Source organism: Acartia tonsa, chromosome 1, assembly GCF_053477335.1.
Source record: "Acartia tonsa isolate MP-2025a chromosome 1, ASM5347733v1, whole genome shotgun sequence".
NCBI lineage: Eukaryota > Metazoa > Arthropoda > Copepoda > Calanoida > Acartiidae > Acartia > Acartia tonsa.
Genome location: NC_137260.1, coordinates 51,600,700 through 51,620,045, shown reverse-complemented (window position 1 = coordinate 51,620,045; position 19,346 = coordinate 51,600,700). Strand labels below are relative to the sequence as shown.

The 19,346-nt window shown below is 31.5% G+C and overlaps 1 protein-coding gene across 1 annotated transcript; it reads right to left on the bottom strand.

Moving 5' to 3' along the window:
* Positions 1-400: 400 nt before the first annotated feature.
* LOC145330851 (uncharacterized) lies at positions 401-18,107 on the bottom strand. The gene is made up of 11 exons (XM_080175516.1): positions 17,577-18,107; positions 13,168-13,271; positions 10,424-10,530; positions 10,032-10,113; positions 9,401-9,557; positions 8,103-8,144; positions 7,855-7,898; positions 6,405-6,558; positions 3,987-4,126; positions 3,120-3,222; positions 401-2,988 (listed from the first exon to the last, which is right to left on the bottom strand). The coding sequence occupies exons 3-11, from the start codon at positions 10,527-10,529 to the stop codon at positions 1,825-1,827; spliced, it is 1,992 nt and encodes a 663-aa protein (XP_080031642.1). The 5' UTR covers position 10,530; positions 13,168-13,271; positions 17,577-18,107; the 3' UTR covers positions 401-1,824.
* Positions 18,108-19,346: the final 1,239 nt, after the last annotated feature.

Here is a 19,346-nt window from a genome sequence, read left to right as displayed (position 1 = left end):
TTTGCGTAGGTGTTGATATTTAAGAATACACCCTCTTATTCACGCCCATGAACGAAATGTTAAAAGGTTTGGTGATTTTAAAAAATAAATATTTTTTTTAAAATAGGTGCCGTTGTTAACCAAACTTCTTCTTACTGAAGCTTTTCTATAATTAACGGATAGTTCTTATTGTAAATTTGTAATTGTCCCATCGATTTGATAATCTTGTCATGATGATTTTATATCAGCTAGGTACGATTTAGAAAGCGTACCAGAAAGTCCATAGGTTAATTTAATACATGTTATAATTTTTCAAAACTTTTTGTACCAATTCCTTACATGACATATTATTAGAGCTTCGCTTTTATTGATGTTGTCATCCTTGTTATATCTGAGAATAAAAGTGCAAAAACCAGCGAAAACAAAAATGTAATGTATTTATTCATACAATCGAATAAAATAATTTAACATTTATCTGTAGATACTGAATGTATTAAAATTTAGATATTTTCTTATTTATAAAAAAGACAATTATACAACGTTATTTTGACAATACATAAAATTATCAATTTATAATCTCATTCATACCTAAATTTGAAAATTCTCATTTGATATTTGTTGAAATTAATGTGCACATTGATTCTAAAATTTTACATTTGAAAAAATAATTATTTTGTGATTGATTTGAAGCATTACAAATAGTTTTTGTTTATAAATATAATTTTTTCTCTCTTAGGCTAAAATTTTACTTATGAAAAGTAGAAAATTAGAAAGAATTTTATTTTATTTATAAATTTCGAGGTAGGCGTGCAGCAAATTTAAGTTGTTTAAAAAAAGTATTTAAAAAAGTGCTATGCTAGTTGATAAAAAAGAAATATGAAATTAAAAATGGAAATGGAAAAAGTTTGAAAGAAAAGCTCATGGCAATGGTTTATTAGATTTATAACTGATAGGCTTATTTACATATAATTGATACATAAACACTATTTTTCCTAAATATTAGCAAATTAATAAATTTGTTTTCAAAGATAAAATTTTCAACAAATTCTGATAAGGTTGGTATGAAAATTTTTTGTCAAAATATTACATTTCTACCATAAATTAAGTAGAGCATTAATTACGGGAAAACAGAGATAGGTCAGTGGTGGAGATAAAACTATGTATAGTTTTTCTATCCCTATCAGCCATATCTAAATTAGACATTAATTTATAAAATGTTATCACATTCATATCGACATTTCATATTCTCGTGCTTTACAAAATTCCAGAGGTGGGTTATTAAAAAAATAGAATCGGCTATAAACATCACAAAATTTGTTTGAAAATATTTTCCAAAATCATCTTCAAAAGTTGTGTAATTAAAAATTTTCTTTAATAATAAACCTTTCATAATTTTTAAACTTTTTAAAAATTGAAAAGAATGTAAAAAAACCAGAAAGTTTTAAAGCTACCCTGCAACCGATTTTTTAATTATTTTCTTTTAAGAACTCACCATGAATTTAAAAAACACTTATTTTTTGGAGTGCAGCTTTCTTAAAATTATAAACAGTTCATAAATTAAATATTTCATTATAGAAATGATATCTTGAGTTCTAAATAGAAAATATGACTTCAATATAACTCCAGTATACGTTTCCTGGCATAGAATGTTTGTATCTCCTTCTTATACATGTTTACAGGACACTGTACTGCTACTGTATGTATACATACTTGTATATTATAGTTCTATGGTCTGGTATTCACCTTGCATTTATTCATTTTTTGTGGCATAGATCCGTATAGTTTAAAAGGTATTTGAATGTAACATTTATATTAAAGCGAGTCTCAATAAGCTTATCTGTTGATTCATTGTTCCTCAATACTTTTTCTCTTCTTTATTTCAAGCTCGTGTGACACAGGGGAAGCTTTTACAAAAGCTCCCAGACTATCGGGAAGTGACAAGAGAGCACTAACTACGCCACCATGCTCTTCCAGGGTGTTACTCGCGCGTTTACGCTTCTTCACTGGCTTTCTGATTTCATAATCATCGCCAGCCGCGTCATATCCGCGGGACGGCGAAGCGCTGTCGGAACCGCGTGGAGAGCTTGACGGGGGTGAAGGTCCTGAGCTAGATGTACTGCTTGGCGACACGTGTTGGTGGGTGGGGCTTCCTTCAGACTCTTTGTTGATTATTGTGGTGTTAGTTGTGTCAGCTACATTGTCGTCTCCTAGTTCAGTTTGAATTTTATCGTCAGCAATGCCACTGAAATCAGTCTTCTTACCATTAGCATCTCCGTTGCTATTCATGCTATAATCATGAACCTCATCTCCCTTTTCTCCGTTATCCTCAGCGGTTTCGGCCCCCAGTTGGCTTCCAATATTTTCAGCACCGCCTGTAGCTGTTACGAATGACGATGACTGGCCTTGGCCGTTGTTAGCATTTTCACCATTAGCCGCCGTTCCTCCGTTCATGCAGTTATAATCCTTATATTGTGCTTTAGACTTCAGAGGTTGGTTAGACGATGCCTGGCTTGCGAACGAAAATGTTGACGCCATAGACTGCTGGTCAAATGGTCGCGGCGAGACAGGTTCCGAACCGCTATCGCTTCCGTTCATGTCGCCAGTGCCGCAGTGAAGTGGAGACACAGAGATATAGCTGCTGGAGCCAACCTCACTGAACGCATACTCGCTGCCAGGCCGAGATCTGTAGTTGGGGTTGCGGACATAGTTGATGTGCTCAGAACTACTTGTGCTTCCCCCCGCACCTTTGCTGCTAGACGCACCGCCGTTGTGGCGACGTTTAACTAGCGCACTGTTGTCATTTTTCATGTTAGCGGCAGCGGCTGCAGCCGCGATTCCGGCCACTGAACAAATTTGATACATGTCAGGGGGTGGAGGGCCAACATTGTAGGCTGCCTGTCTGGGATCCATAAATGCCAAAGGTCTGGAGGACATGGTAGGCATCAGGATACCTTGCTGGAACCTGTACTCTTCCAGATTCTCGTGCAGACCATTCTTCATTCCATTTACCTAAAATTTGAACATTTTAAACCATGAAACAGTTATCAAATTTAAGACTGGCATATATATATATGGTAAATTGTTTAAATTAATAAAAAAAGATTTTTTAAAATCAGAGAATAGTTGTATCTGTATCGTACCTTATCATTAGAATTATGGGAGGTATGAGAGTTTGTATTATTTGAAGTTGATGAATGTGTATTTCCACTGGATGATGATGATGACTGGTGGTTCTTGTTAAATCTAAAATAAAATAATATCTCAAATATTGTTGAGTAAAAAAATGAAGAACAAAGACAAATTTGCCAATAATAAGAAACCAGAATTTGTCTTCTTGTCAAATCTGAATGAAACAGTATTTTTAAAAGCATTTTCTACAAATAGGGTCCATCCAAAGACGTCCAAGCTTTTTACATGAAGGGGGAGGGGGGGGGGATTGCAAAAATTAAAAATATTGGGGGTTAGTTTTTATTCATATAGGCAAGGAGGTCCAAGCTTTTTAATTTTTTTTTTTTTTTTGGGGGGGGGGTGTAAAAATTCAAACTTCAAAATTTTGGAGGTGTCTGCGTGCCTTCATTTGGGGGTGGGGTAATCACCCTTTACCCCCACCCCCCATGGACGTTCTTGGGTGGGTCCATCCGTCTTCTGTAACGAATAGCTACCGGTGAGGTAAGATTTAGGAAGTGTAGTAACTCTATTATCCTTACAAGTCCATTTAAAACATGTTAATTTAAAACTTTTGACAACAATCTTTAAAATGATTCCTCAACCTTTAACCATTTTTGCAACAAATTTACATACGTTTTTGTCAACATTTAAAAATTGATACTCTGCATATTAAGTGCTGACACTCTACAAGTGTTAATGTGCGTTCGTCATGCCGTCTTATTTTAATCTTAGTTTTTATGGATGCTGTCATCCTTGTTATCACATTGGTCTATAGAAGTAATATTTGATAACGTAATACATTTTGTGGAAGAGATAGCACACACTCACAAAAAAATTACCTTGATGTAGTGGTGAAGAAATTATTGATGAGATCCTCTCTGGCGGACTTGAGTTTGATTTCCATCTGGGAAATATCAATCATGGCACGCAAACATTTCTTGCATATCTCCTCGCTTGCTATAAATTTCTTGCGATGGGCCTAAAATAAAAGAAATAAAATATATCCTATTTTTTAAAGCAGTAAGGTTTTTCTGTCTGAAGCTTAAGATTTCAATAACTACTGAATCGATTGAGTTTTCCGTTTTAGGGAAGCTTCGCATAGGTCCCAAGATGTTTTCAGGCTATTTCAGTTTTTAGATTTACGCCTTTGGATGGTTTATGCCATTTTTACTTATGGTTTTAATAAGATGTCTTTTTAGTTTGCTTTTTTTGAAAATAGTAATCAGATTCAATGAGACACGTTTGATAATACACAGACACATTTTTATTTTTTTTTATTTTGTAAGGTGTTTTTAGTTTTTACCAAGCTTAATACAGCTTTTTAATAATTCTTACTTAAGCTTTTATGATCTTTTTCTGAGTAATTGAAAAAAAAAATTGAAAAAAATTCTAAATTTGTACCTCAACAAGTAAAATAGTTTGTTACAGCACAATAGCAATAAATATTAATACATCTCCCACCCCCACTCCCCCCCCTTTTTTATATTTTTAAAAGTACTTATTCTTTTTAAATCTAAAATAAAGAATTGGATTATCGAATTCAACTCCCCCTTCCATGAGTGTCCATAGAGGCCTAGCAGTTAAATAATTTGATATTTTCCAAGGTAAATGATTAAAAAATCATCAAAACAAAAAGATTGGGAAAAAATCAATAATAAGAAAATTTTTTTTTTGTCAAAACATAATCATACAATAATAATTAACGCATAGAAACGTGATTAAACTAATAAGAATATATTCATGTATATCATTTTTAACAGCTGTGTAAACAAATGGACGGAAAAACCTGGCTTATACTGAAAATTAATCAATAGAACCATTTAATTGTTACGCTTATGAAAGCACACGTTTTATTTTGTTCAAGGAAGTTTTATAAATGTGAAAACTTGAAAACAGGGGTAAATAGAAAAAGCGCCTTTTTTGATTTGTGCGCTTTTTAATAAAAGTTTGATACAAGTATAACTTTAAAGAAAAGTGTTATATAGACCAAGGGCGTGCGGAAGGGGAGTTTCAACGCACCCTATGGAAAAAATAAAGAACGCTTGCCTTATGTGTATTGTAGGGGTAATTTTTACTTATTTTTTTAGCATAAAAATTAATAAAACATTTGTAAGATGTTATTTTGAAATAAAATTAATGATTAAAAATCATATAAATGGCTCTTTATCTATTCCAGTAGAAGTTATGATAAGAATTATAGAGTACCAATTTTTATTTAAGGTTAAAAGTCACGTGTCATGCCTTATACCTACTGTTCACGTGATCAAGTACTATAATGTTAGAGAAATTTTGTACACTATACATAATATATTTTGTTGGTTACTCTCTCTATAACTGTTAGACAACCATTTGCACGTCAATTTAACGTTTTCTTTAAGGTTGGAAAGTTGTAAAGAAATTTGCTTTCTTTACAAATATCTTTTTTTTAAATCTTAATGCTATTTAAAATTTTATAAAAATTATTTGAATTCATAATTTTACATGATGATTCCTTTAATAGTAAGATACGATTTAGCAAGCGTAGCAACTCTATAATCGTTACCAGAAAGTCAATTTAAAACATGCTGATTATCAACTTTTTGTATGATTTAATTAGTTATGTATGAATAATAATTCTCAGGACAACAAGTACAATATTATACGCGAAGCATCTCTATAATAAAAATTAAAGTATGTATTTTTACTGTATCCTGTATTAACCCAAGCTTGCAACAAATTTATGTACAATTTTGTTTAGATAAATTAATGATTTCCTTATTAAATTCTGGCACTCTTCAAGAGTAATTTTGTTCTTTTGTCCTTCCTTTATTTTTTGCAAGAATTTTTTTTTAAATTTCCTAACTGTAATATTTTCTCTTCTTTAAAAAATATTATCTAAAGGATAGAAAAATAGATTATAAAATTAATTATCTCCTTGTGTGTATTATTTTTCATCAAAGAAAAATTGAGATGTTTTATTTTAGAGAATTTTAGAGAAGTCAAATGAATTTACTTGTTCGTTTGTGAGTATATTGATTTTATGTTCATTTAAATGTATTTACTTTTTCTAGATCAAACTTCTTTCTCATATTTTGACCACTAATTGCTTGTCAAATTCAGGATCCTTATCTTAAAAAATACTATGTGATGATACCCTTCCCTGGACCTAAGAGAATCTTTCCTGTAAAGAAGAACAATATCTGTCTAGCAGTTAGCGAGATCTTTACTAAGCACAAACATACACACTGTTACTTTTATAAAATGATAATAAAACTGACCTCAATGTTAACACCAAGTATTTCTGTGAGTTTCTTAACAATGGGTACAGTTCCGTCGGAGCAGTTGATCTCCTCTGTGTTGATCTTGTGGAAGCTTCCTGTCCCCGCCATCTTCTCCATCTTACCACACAGCATGCACAGAGATCTTTGCAACCTGATCAGCAAATTATAAATCAAATTTCAGGTATAACATTAACTATACATGGTTATGACAATGGAGGATAAATTAATGTGCTGGCAATTTTGATGAACAAAGGTAAACTCAATGTAGATTATATTTTTTGGTGGAAAAGTGTGGATACTATTAGTTATTACAACCAATCATTACCCCCTTCCCCCCTTCCAAGGCTTTTAAGCTAACGTCAGACAAACTTACAAAATGCCCTTGTATAGAAGGTTTTAAGCAGCTTGTATTTAAGTTAAGTGTACATATATAACTCATTAAAAAAAACATCATTAAATATTCTTATCAATTAATAAATGTAAATAAGTGAAGAAAAAATATTTTATTTTGTTCTAAATAGATAAATATGATAATCAACAAACAAATAGACAAAATTTTAACAATCAATATCATGATAAGAAATCTAAAATAAATGTGTAGTTTTTGCAAAGAACATCCTATTGAAAAAAAACTAATAAAAATAAAATTTCTAAACTTCTTTCAATTTCTAACCCTTACAAGCTTAGCTGAGTCAAAAAAAATAACACTAAAAGAAGTTTCTTTTAGAAAAAAATGTTATCTTCTTTAATAATAATATTTCATTTTCCAATAATACACACATGACGATTGGTTTACCCTTGAAAGCAAAATACGCAAAATTATTTAATTAAAACTTTAGGCGTCTAAATAACTATAATCTTAATAACTTTTCTAATAATCATGGTTACAATCTAAAATTAGATTATCTACGCTTTGAAAATTAAACTTTGCATATCTATTTATATTAGTAGCATAGAAACCAAATAATATCCCTATAATCAAACCTAATCAATGCTTAAAGATAGTACATATTTGCAGAAAATCAAAATAAAATTGGTAATGGGTTAAATATGCAAGGTTTATATGTTCTCCATTATTAGCATCATATTGCAAATAGCTTTCCATCCACGGAGAGGATAATGAAAAACTATAGGAGTTATACCTATTAAGGCCCGGTCCGACAAAATAGAACTCAGAACCAGTTATAATCCAGCAGAAATTAATCTGATTGGAGGTCATTTTGGAATAGTTATTTATCGCATCTTATTATAGACAGCTTTCCGTAGATATTTTTAAAAAATCTAACATTTCTTAGCTGGTTTTTAATTTTATGATTTTTTGTTGATATTCTTGGAAAATTGTCTGTAATTCAATGCTATATGTGATTTTTTCAGTAAGGCTGGGAACCGGTTCTAATCAGTTGGATATTAATCGGTTTCGAAGCCATACTGGAATCGGCTATCTTACCTCTCTTGATCCTGTAAAGATATTCTTGGACATCCTGGTAGATCCTACAAAAAGATATCAAATAATTATATTTTTTATATCAAATTTTCAAATTATGAAAATCGTTTGATTACGGATTCGTCTAATTAAAACAAAATTTGTAGTAATGTGATACGGATTTTATATTTCATAAATTATGTTTGTTATCGAGGCCCAATTAATTTTTGTAAAGATATTGGTTATTAAATTTGTTATTATTATGTATCTACCTTCATGTCCATTTGACGTAAATGTTCTCTCTTTTCTTCCATCTAAAAAACATAAAAAAATTAGGAACTGATTACTTGTTTGTCAAATTGTTGGCAAATTTTTAAAGATCACCAAAAATATTAACAGATTTTAAAAAGACATACCCAACATTTATACTTTTCCTTGTACTTAAACAGTAAAGTTTTCAAATTCAATCCAACATCAATCTGTTTTTGCGTTTTGTATTAGGTAATATTTAAAGTTTATGATTAAGCGTCAACTTTTTGGAAATTACGCCTTTTATATAACAAACTATTCTCTTTTTTTGCGCAAAATTGCAAGGAAAATTAGCCAAGCAGTTCAATGAGGGGAGGGAGAGGGTTGGTGTGTTGTGTATGGTTTGTGCAATAATATTATATAATTCTACAGATGCAAATTTCAATAAAGCAGGAAAATTTGCAATATTTTGTTGGTGGCAGCTTACAATTTCCTCCCCAAACATGAAAAGCGGCCCCTCTGCTGTTCTGTCCTAGTTTGCAATGCATTTTCGCTCATTTTCCCCCCGACCCAACCCCTCTGTAACAAATTTTGGCCATCTTTCTACTACCAGTTGCTCTGCCCCTTTTTGCTGGGGGTGGAAGATTCATGTACCTTTCCTCGCAGGATGAACACTGAACAGGGGTGGTGATCCTGTTTCCGGTTTTGTGTTGCATCAATGGGGGGTGGGGGTACTGCGTAGTTTTGTGCCAGATTAAATTGTACTATTTGACATCTGGGCCACTGCACACACTGTTTTCTCTCCCCCCCAACCTTACTGGATCCATCCTCAATTAATTAGAGGCCGGAATCCCTGACAGAAAAGGCGTCAAAGTGTTTAGAAATTGTATAATTGTACTTTGATTGATTGATATTTTATCAATTCAATCTTACTTTCTAATTTTGCCTATTACCATAAATCTTTTAATGCTTTTGTCCTAGTAAGAGGCTATTTTTAGCTAAGTTAACTATTGTGGTATTCTATAAAGCAGCTACCAGGAAGAGAGGTAGGGAGCGATGTGCATCAAATGAAAAGTGGGAAACCCAAAACCAGGTTTCATAATACCAGGAAAATAAATTAAATGTACGCATTTATCCCTTAAAAATACATTTTTAGGTTATAAAGAACTATTTTTTGTCATTTTTTTCTTTCATGATAAATTTAGTTAATTATTATATAACAGCAAATTAAATATTTTTATATATGACTTAATATATATTTTTTTGTTTTTATAGTTAACTTGTCATATTTAAAGTACTTATCTAAAAAGTTCCAACTTACCAATAGTATATCTGAAATTGGAACAATGATCAGACATCCTGTAAACTGAGAGCCCAGGTAGGATCTGATCCTGCGGGGAGTATTTACTTTCTCTGGAATCCTCTCGAATGTTTTCTTGTCTCTGGTCAGAGTCCACAGGTTGTAGCCCACAGCAGATCTAAAAAAAATTAATTGTTTAATTTCAAAACGAGAAAAAGTCCTTTTTACATATTTAAAAATCGATAAATTTTTTACATCCATCATCAACAAATATTCTACCACAAATACCCCGACAAAAAGGCCGACTATAACAATATCCTTGGATACACGTTATATAACAGGTTAAAGAACTTTTTTTTATAACATAAAAAAAACATTATTTTTATCTCAATCTTATCAAAACAGAGACAATAACAAAACCTATTTTCAAAACAGATACCTAATATATATTATGTACAATGTACATTTACATTAAGTACAATTCTTCTAGCTCTTTTTTAATGAAATATTTAAAAAATTAAGGTAACGCAGCTGCTATCAAGCCGCTCATTTAACATGACATTTAAGAGATTTATTTAATATATTAACACTGTAGCAGCTTTCAGGCAACTTTAAGGCCTCTGAAAATAACCAAAAAGATTGCAATTATTACCTTAATCTTGGGTAAATGTTAAGTATTGCCTGTTTAAATGACAAGCTGTTACACTCCATTTGTACTTGCCATTTTCTGGCACCTGCAAAAATATGAAAAAATTTATAATCTCATATATAAATATAACAGGATGTTTCTCAGTATGTCTGTCCCTGTGTGTATATGTGTGCAGCTTAATATATCGCCAACAACTTGATCTACATTGTTCTCCTTTTCCATGAAGCTTTAAATAGTTGCAGGTAAGTTTATAACAATTTTTAGGGGAGGGTACCTTTCCCCTGTTATGGAAAATAGACCCTGGAAAAAATTATTTACATTGTTTTCTAGCTGTTTTGGAATGTAAACCCAAAAAAGCTAAAAGAAATTTGGTAATATCTAAATAATGTGTATACCTAGCCCACAAAAGAGAAGGAACCCATGTTCCTCCTTGGTGGGCATCTGAACAGTCTTCTTGGCCAGGCACATGGTCTTCATCAGGTACATCTCTTCATCAACCATTCTAAACAAATACAATAATTGTCCCCATATGAAAGTAACAGGGAGTGTTAAGCAGAGATCCTCTTAAGGTGGGGGGGGGGGGATGAATAGGACGAATGAAATGTCGTCTTCAATATGGACTTGTCACCTTCTATTAGTGTGTAATACCGTAGGATCTCTCTTACTGCTGTACCGAAATGGTTCTCCTTTACAGAGAGAATTCTAATAGGTCCAGGGAAGGTTTTAAACTATTTTTGTTGATGGTACCACCATCCTCCAATGAGAAATCGCCCCTAGAGGCATCTACAGTCGTAACCGCCAGTTATAAGAATAGTATGTTAGGTATTCTTATGTCAAGTAAAATTTCTTATATGGCTGGATATATCGTTTAACATTTTTGTGAAAAGTCTAGTATTGGCCCAGGGAAGGTTTTATGCTATTTTCAAGAGATTTATCCTAACTAATTCTTTTCTTCTTTGTTTGTTTGTGTATATATGCAAAAAAACATTAGAAGATATTTAAATTGAATTACATTTGTCCTTAATACTATCTCAAGGATTTATATGTATTTGTAGAGCAACATTACATAAATATGAATCATTAAGAGTTTTCATTTGAAAAAATATTGTTTTTGAAATGCTGCTTTGTCATATCAGCTGTTTGAGTTCTCAACCTTATCATAATTGGGTTTTTACATTCATTCAAAGTTTTACAAAGACCAGGACAGAAACTAATAATCATAATTTCACATCTTTATTTTTTTACAATACTTGTAATTCTTCTGTAAAAAAAAGTCTTTAATCATCAATAGGTATATTTCTTTAATATTAAATTTCTTAATTAAAATGGCTACACAATATCATATTTAAGTACACATATCCTTTTCTTTCTCTCTCTCTCTCTTCTAATTATTCCTCTATGTGCCCTCAATCCTTCCCTCCCTCTCCCCCCTGTGTCAGACTGACTCTGACCTTCTCTCCTCCCCCTGTCTCCCTCTGTCTCTGTGAGGTTATGTAACTTGCTGATCACATTTCTGAAAGCGTGCTTCCCTCTTCAGCCCCTTCCTTCTTTCCTTACCCCGGAGATATTAAGCTTACTCCTTTTTCCATGTTATGAAGCGGCAGCTTCTTTGCAAATTCCAGAGATAGAAACTTTTTACTGTTTACAATTCTGTCCAAATGTAATTTATAAAGGTAAATTTTAAAAATGAATAAGAGATTAAAGTACCTATTATTTAATAATACTATAGTTTCAGACTATTTTTTTTTGACTGTATTGCCTTATCAAAATTCTAAAAACATATGGAATATAAATTATATGGCTTTCAATAGAAGAAAACCATTATTAAGGCAAACACATTTAAAATACAAAATTGTGTATTTTGTTAGAATATGAAACATGTTGATATTACAGCATAGCATCACATGTCAGGGCTTTAAACTTTGCCCTCGCTAAAAATACAACAATAACATCTAATAAACTTTTTACTTATATTTGCCAGTTATGTAAGAAAATGATGATCTTTGATTCAAACATATTAAATTACTACATAGAAATAAGTGTTTATAGGAGACAACAAATTAAAAATAAAACTGAAAAAACTGACAGCACAGACTTTATGGTGATGATTATAAAGTTATGCCTTATTGTTGCTAGAATCATTATACATATTGTGAATTTGATAAGACGCACATAACATGCCTAATTTAACAAAAGGCTCTCTGTACAGACCATCCATTATTAATAGAAAAGACTCCCTGTTAACAATACATTAAAGCAAAATTTTCTTCCAAATCAGAAAATTGCAGGGATAGTCAGGGACAAGGTAATGATGATAAACAAAAAGAACCCCTTATGTCGACAAAACTATTGGTTAAAATTCGTACTCTATTAGTTTGAACCAACCAATCCAATTTGATTCAAAGAACATGTTTGGGTACTAGTATAATTTACAGTCCAATGTAGTCTCCTTCCCTGGTCAAAATAGACAAACCAGCTAGGCTGCTGAAAATGGAGTTTAAAGGTGATAAAATACACCCGCATGACCTACACACTACTATACTCAGCTTACATAATTGCCCTGCACACTGTTTACCCAATATATATAAAATATAAAAGTACAGCGAGTGAAATGTCATGAATAATTAATTTGTGATACCCTTTTAGAATTCTGTATTTGCTTCAATTATATATGTATGTATTGTTTTTAATTCTTAGGTTATTTTAATAATTTTTTCCAATGTGGGTCAAATTTTGGTTGTTATACTAGAAAAAATTGTAATGTTTCTAAAATATTTTTTATTTGATAAGTTTTTGTATGCTGATAAGAAAAAAAACTAAGTTTCAAAGAAACACACACACACACACATAATATTGGATAATTATGTAATAAGTACAACTTTGTCTGTTGAGGAGAAAATAAACTTAAAATACTTGATAAGTCTAGGCCAAGTCAATTCTAAACTTTTAAGTGTAGTATAGCTAAAGGAATAGTTATGTTAAATTTTGAATTTATCAAGTTCCAAGTTTCAGTTTTGCTATTCTTTTTAGAAATAGGAGTTATAGTAAATTACATCATAAAAAGGACCTTTAAAAAAGTATTTTTATTTCATTTTACAAATCATTTCTAGAGCAACACAAAAAATTATTTGTATATTACCTGATAGTTTAATGAATACTTTGCTGTGGTGTGTGTAAAAAATAACGGGATATGCAAGCTCCACTAAAATTGCACACCCCTTCGCGCCAGCTCACCACAGAAGCCTGCAAAAAAAAGTACACATATTAGTTATTGTGTAAAACAACAAATATAAATTTGAAACAGAAATCAGGGTAAACACTGATAAACCAACAGCCTATTTTATAAAGTAGTATGTTTTTTTTGTCTGAAGCTTAAGATATCAATAACTACTGATGTAAAGCTATTTTTTCTTCCCTTTTGAATACAGAGCAACCCAACTAGAGGCGTAGCCGCTATTTTTAAAAAGGCAGTCTTTTATAATACGAAATCTAACTTCGATTGCTGTGTTTTTTTATTGATCTTTTTAAAATAAAAGAAATTTCTGATTTCACATCGCTGTTTACAAAATTATATGAAATAATTGTATGATAATATTTTTGATTATATTGTTATACAAGTGACAAAGCGGCCTTAGGCCGCCTTAGGGTCCGAGTTATTAGAAAAAAAACAGAGGGATATTTCAAATTATATAGTAGCTTCTCTACTAAAAAATATTTTAGCGGAAAATCTTACATGAACTTTGTATGTCTGTCTGGTACACAATCAGAATCATGTTTTACTTTAAAATAAAAATAGAAAGCAAATTTGTCAGATCTATATAGGAAATAAATGTCTATAAATGGAATTTGCTGACTAAAAAGCATCATATATTCAGTTAACTTTGTCAGTCAGTCCGTCCATTATGCTAAATTTTTAGTAATTAGATTTTTATGGTTTTAGAGATGTATGTATCAATTTGATTTTAATGTCTCATTCTTAATATCTAATTTACTTAACTAATTGGGTTCTCTATTTTATATAAACTTAACATCGGTCCCGTGATGGTTTTAGGCTATTATTTTTAGATTTAAGTCTTGGGATGGGTTTAAGCTTTTTTCTAGTCCGTAGATAATAAAGGGGCAAACGCTAATAATATATAAAGTTTTTTTGTCTGAAAATTTAAATCTCAATAACTACTAAAGCGGTTGGGTTCATAATTTTAGGTAAGCTTCAAATAGGTCTCATGAGGGTATAAGGCTATTTCATTTTCAGATGGTTTTAAGCTATTTTTTCAAGCCATTTCCTGCCCCTTTAATTACAGAGCCCCTGGATGCAAGGTACGCATCCGCTAGGTATGCATTTTTTTATTCAGAATTAGAAATATGGATTTTGTTAAAATTTCCCTGACAATTCCTATGCCCTTTTTTTTTGGGGGGGGGGGGGGGGGGGGTTCACTGTATATTCACAGGGGAAATATTAGAAAATAAATATACATATATTAACTTGCATATAAAGATTACTTCAAGTCCAACTACTTACGTTAGAATTTGTGTCCGGCTGATTTTAGTTATTTATTTTATAATAAAAGCCTTTGATACTATGAACGTAATAACATTCTGCCTTAGCGTTTTCTTGTTTTTAAAATCTCTCTCACACTTGCTTTTTCTTCCATTTTTCTTTTGATTTCTTTATTTAATCTTCAGATACGTATTTATAACAATGCTTTTTTCATTCTTTCAAAAATGCAATTTGAATTATGGAATTTATTTTCCAATATATATTTTTTTATATAACCGTCATGAAAGGGTTAAAATGTTTTTAATTTTTGTTTGTAAATCTTAACACATTAAAAGTGGCGCTAGAATCAATTTATTTTAAAACTAAGTTTTCTTAAATTTACTATATTATGAATTTAAATTTTCTGTTTTAAGAATAGTAATTAAATACTTCAATATTATGTAAATAGCAACATGAAATAAAAAAAATGAATTTATTCTTAATAAAGTAAAATATTGGGTCTTATCGTTCTGGGCAATGAGAGTTTATTATGGATTATTGGAGCACTATGAGTTATAAACATTCATCCCTTGGAAGACTTGAGCTCATTTATAGACATTTATTTCCTATATAGATCTGACATGGATCTTGAAGCAATAAAGCAGGCTGTTTTGTAAATGTTAAAAATTGGAAGAATCTATTAAATAAAAGTTATTGCAAATATACTTAGTAAATAATATTTAAATGACTTCACTGTTGCAAAAAAAATCTGAATTTTAGCAAAACAAAATTTTGCTAAATTTTTTCTTTTAATTATTTCATAAAAAAGGAGAAAGCGTTTCGTTACATTTCATTACAGTATAATGTAATGAATATAATATTAAATTTCTTTTGTTAAAATTCTGCTTGAGATCGATATATATGGGACCAATTTTTTATAAGAACTATTATGTAATAGTTATACAAGTTAAATTCAATTTTTATCCGCCAAGTTTGTGTCAGTTTCATTGCCTAAAAATATGAAGTTTTCCAGAAAAAAACGAAAAACTGATTGGTTCAAAAGTTAGGGATTTCTATACAGTCAGATATCATACTTTTTTTATAATTGGATAAGCTATTAGCTTGTTGGTTTATATTGGTCTTTGAAATATTTTGTGCTACTTTAAAGGTTGGAGGGTGAATCTACTCCAAAGGAAGATATGGCCTGAAGGAGGGATAGCACCAGAACAGTTTTTCCTTTTCCAAAATTGTAACTGTCCGTTGGATGTTGGTACCTTACCCCTTTGTGGGGTGATTCTCTCAGAAAGACAGTTCATCGCAAATTTAATACAACAAAAAGTTAAAAGATGAAAAATATAAAGGAAATATAAATGTAAACTTAATGTATTCAATGATCACTGTTATAATTTTTTTTAAAAATACAACAGAGAAACTTTTATCAGATTTAAAGTATATTGACCAACATCCATTGAAGATTTAACAATAAGGAGAACCTCCAATGACTACAGATTGTAAAAATGTCCATCTAATTCGTATTAATTTTTTGCTCTCTTTTATTTAGGGGCTTCCCAATCACCCTATATATCTTTGATGTTTGAATTCTCTCTTTAAAGAAGACAAAATATATTTCTTGATTATTATATCACATAATGAAACCCTATGTAAATAAATGCATAAAAATTATATAATTCATGTTTTTTCACGTTGTTGAGAAAGACGCTTAATCCGTGTTTTAAATTGAAAGGAAAAATATATTTTATTAAATATCAAATCGCCCCTAGCCTCTAGGGGCTTCTCCATTGGAGGAGGTGGTGGAATACCCAATACGGATCCGCATATTTTTGAGTCCAAGGATCCGGATCTGGATCCGCAAAAAAATGCGGAAAAAATGGAAAAATCTACCTAAATTTATATAAAATTTCAGACATTCTCTTGATGAGAGCCAATCTTTAATGTTTAGGTTCAGACTTGAAAATTGTAAGTATTTTTGACTTCGAATTAAAGAATAAATATTTTTGAAAAATTTGGTGATTTTATTTTTATTGTCAAGGATCCGGAACCGGATCCGGATCCGCACTGACCAAATTTGGAGGATCCGGATCCGCAAAAAATCAATGCGGATCCGAAACACTGGGTGTCACTCCCATCTCACAGGAAAATCGATGAAAATCTTCGCATGATCATAGAGTATAATCCCTGAAAAGCACAGTCTAATCAGCTGAGCAGTTACAGAGATCTTAAGCTTCAGACATAGAGAGCCAGACGGACAGACACAGTTGAGCAGTATATTATTATTTTGCATAAAAGTTAGTCTCAGAAAAAAGGACGCATTCCCTAATTTTGCTAGTGGACCACTAAAAGACTTTGAAATTAAAAAATAAATATTTTTTGTGCTCATTTAGGTAAGGTATGGTTTAAGTAAAGGTTGGAGGAGCCCACAGGGATAGAATCTCATAGCAGGATAGGATCAGCTTTGTAGTGGTAAAGGTATAAGATTGATAAATATACATACATATAATATTCTAATATGATAAGGTACAGTAACAACTTTATAGAAACAAGGAATAAACAATACATATTTCATATTTATACCATCGTAGTATAGACATGGTTCTTCACAACAGGAAAATATATATGATTGATTAACATACATATAATATTCTAATATGATAAGGTACAGTAACAACTTTATAGAAACAATGAATGAACAATACATATTTATACCATCGTAGTATAGACATGGTTCTTCACAACAGGAAAATATATATAAATATCCCAGTTTAATTGGCCCCTAGAAAACGAGACCCAGACCAACAAAAAAAAATTATCCTATTTTTCGCCTTTGATACTTTCAGGTGTAATTAAAATTTTAAAAGCTTACTATTCCATATGGAATAACATAGATTTTAGAGAAAAATCAAAAATCTTAGGCAGTAAGAGAGGCTTAGCTGTTTATGATACGCTTCTTAAGTGTAAAAAACAAAACAAATGTAGGTCAAAATAAGTAAATGCATAATTTAAAAAAATTGTGAATAGAAAAAAATTATAAAGCAAAAAAGGTTTATATATACCTGTTTACAACAAATATTATAAATACATTCTAGATTTGGAGGTTTCTTTCTTCTCTGTAAGGTAACTTAGATTACAATATTTAGGTTAACATTAAATCAGATAGTTTCTCACTTAAAATAAGTTTTTGTTATAATTCTAACATAAGATTTTAATAATGACACTCTGATTTCAATTATGGCGTTGTTTATCACATAAAATATATGTCACCGTTTCATTGTAACTTTATAAATTTATGGATAAAAAGGTGTTTCGGAGTTGGTTGTTCAAGTTTGTGTTCTTTGACTTTTTATTTCAACACAGCAAATTTGTGTTTGTGTGTGTGTGCACAGCAGGGATGTTGTTGTTGTTGTAGTTTTACTTGGCAGCCGTTGTCTACTCCACTCCTCTGCTGTCTCTCACTAAACTAACTCTCTCGCTCCTTTTCTTTCTTTCTTTTTTTCTTTACTGTCAAACATAGCCACTCTACCTTCCCCTTGTACAGAGTCTCTATATATACGCTGTCTAAACGCTCTCTCTATCTCTGATATCTCTCCTCCCCCTCTTCTGCTAGGAGTATAGTATATGAAATAGAGAATTTGTTTGGTCCCGTGTATTATCTTGTGCTCAACCTCGCACATGAATTTACACATTTTATTTTCTACATTATTTTTTACAAAAACATTAAAGTATCAACCATCTAAATTGATATACATTAAGGGTTTATGAATAATTTTGATGTACATATTTTGCCCTGTACTGAAGTTACATAAGTCAAAATATCCCGTGTTTGAACTTGCTTTCAGAGCAGACTTTACTCAACACGGTACTACAAACGTCACATGGAAGGCTCGGGGCCTACAGTGGAATAATGCACGGGTCTCACAATAGTTTTTCTTGCTGTTACAGCACAATTTATATAAAAAATTCTTTATTAAAACATTTAACCCTTACAGCTCGGGCCCCAATTCCCACCTTAATAGATCGGGGGGGGGGGGGGGGGGGCTCCAAGAGCCCCCCCCTCTATCTCGGCTCCTGTTACAGATAAAGACGTAAAATTTTTTTCTGGTGGTTCATGTGTATTTTTAGAGAAAATTACTTTTTCTAGTCATAGCAGCCAGGCCGCTCCTTAGCCGCTTTTTAGCGGCCAGCCGCTAAATTTTAAAACAGCTGTAGAGCGGCCAATTTTGCAGCTAGGATGACCAAATTTTAGGACGAACTTTTATTTTTCATAACAAAAAAATTACTTTTTCTGATCATCGCCAAAAAACGGCAAATAACGGAAACCGCCATTTTCGGCGGTTACGGTGGTAAAACGGCGGTTGGCGGCGCCAATAAATATTTTTATCTGTTTGACGTTGCTCAAGGATTTACCAAAAAAATTTATAGGACTCTAGCTGTAATAGAAGCCACGATATTCATGATATATGTCTGTAGTAAAAGCCGGACAAAAATCGGTCATAAAGTCGGTCAGGGAGCGGTCAAACGGTCATAACACATTTTTTCTTAGAAGGTCATTGATATCTAAGTATTCACCAAAAAAATTTTAGGTTTCTCCTTATACACAAAAGTCATAATGTAGAAATTAAGATTTTTTTAGAATTTTTTTCTAATTTTGGTGCTACCCAACCGACTTTGACCGGACACCACGACCGACACAGACCAGATATCCTAATAAAATCAACTCTTGCCGACGTATAATTACTAAACTTAAAAAGTCATGAAGTCACAGCACTCCATCTTACCTACAAAAAAAATGAGATTTAAAAAACTAGAGGGGGGGGGCTCTTGGA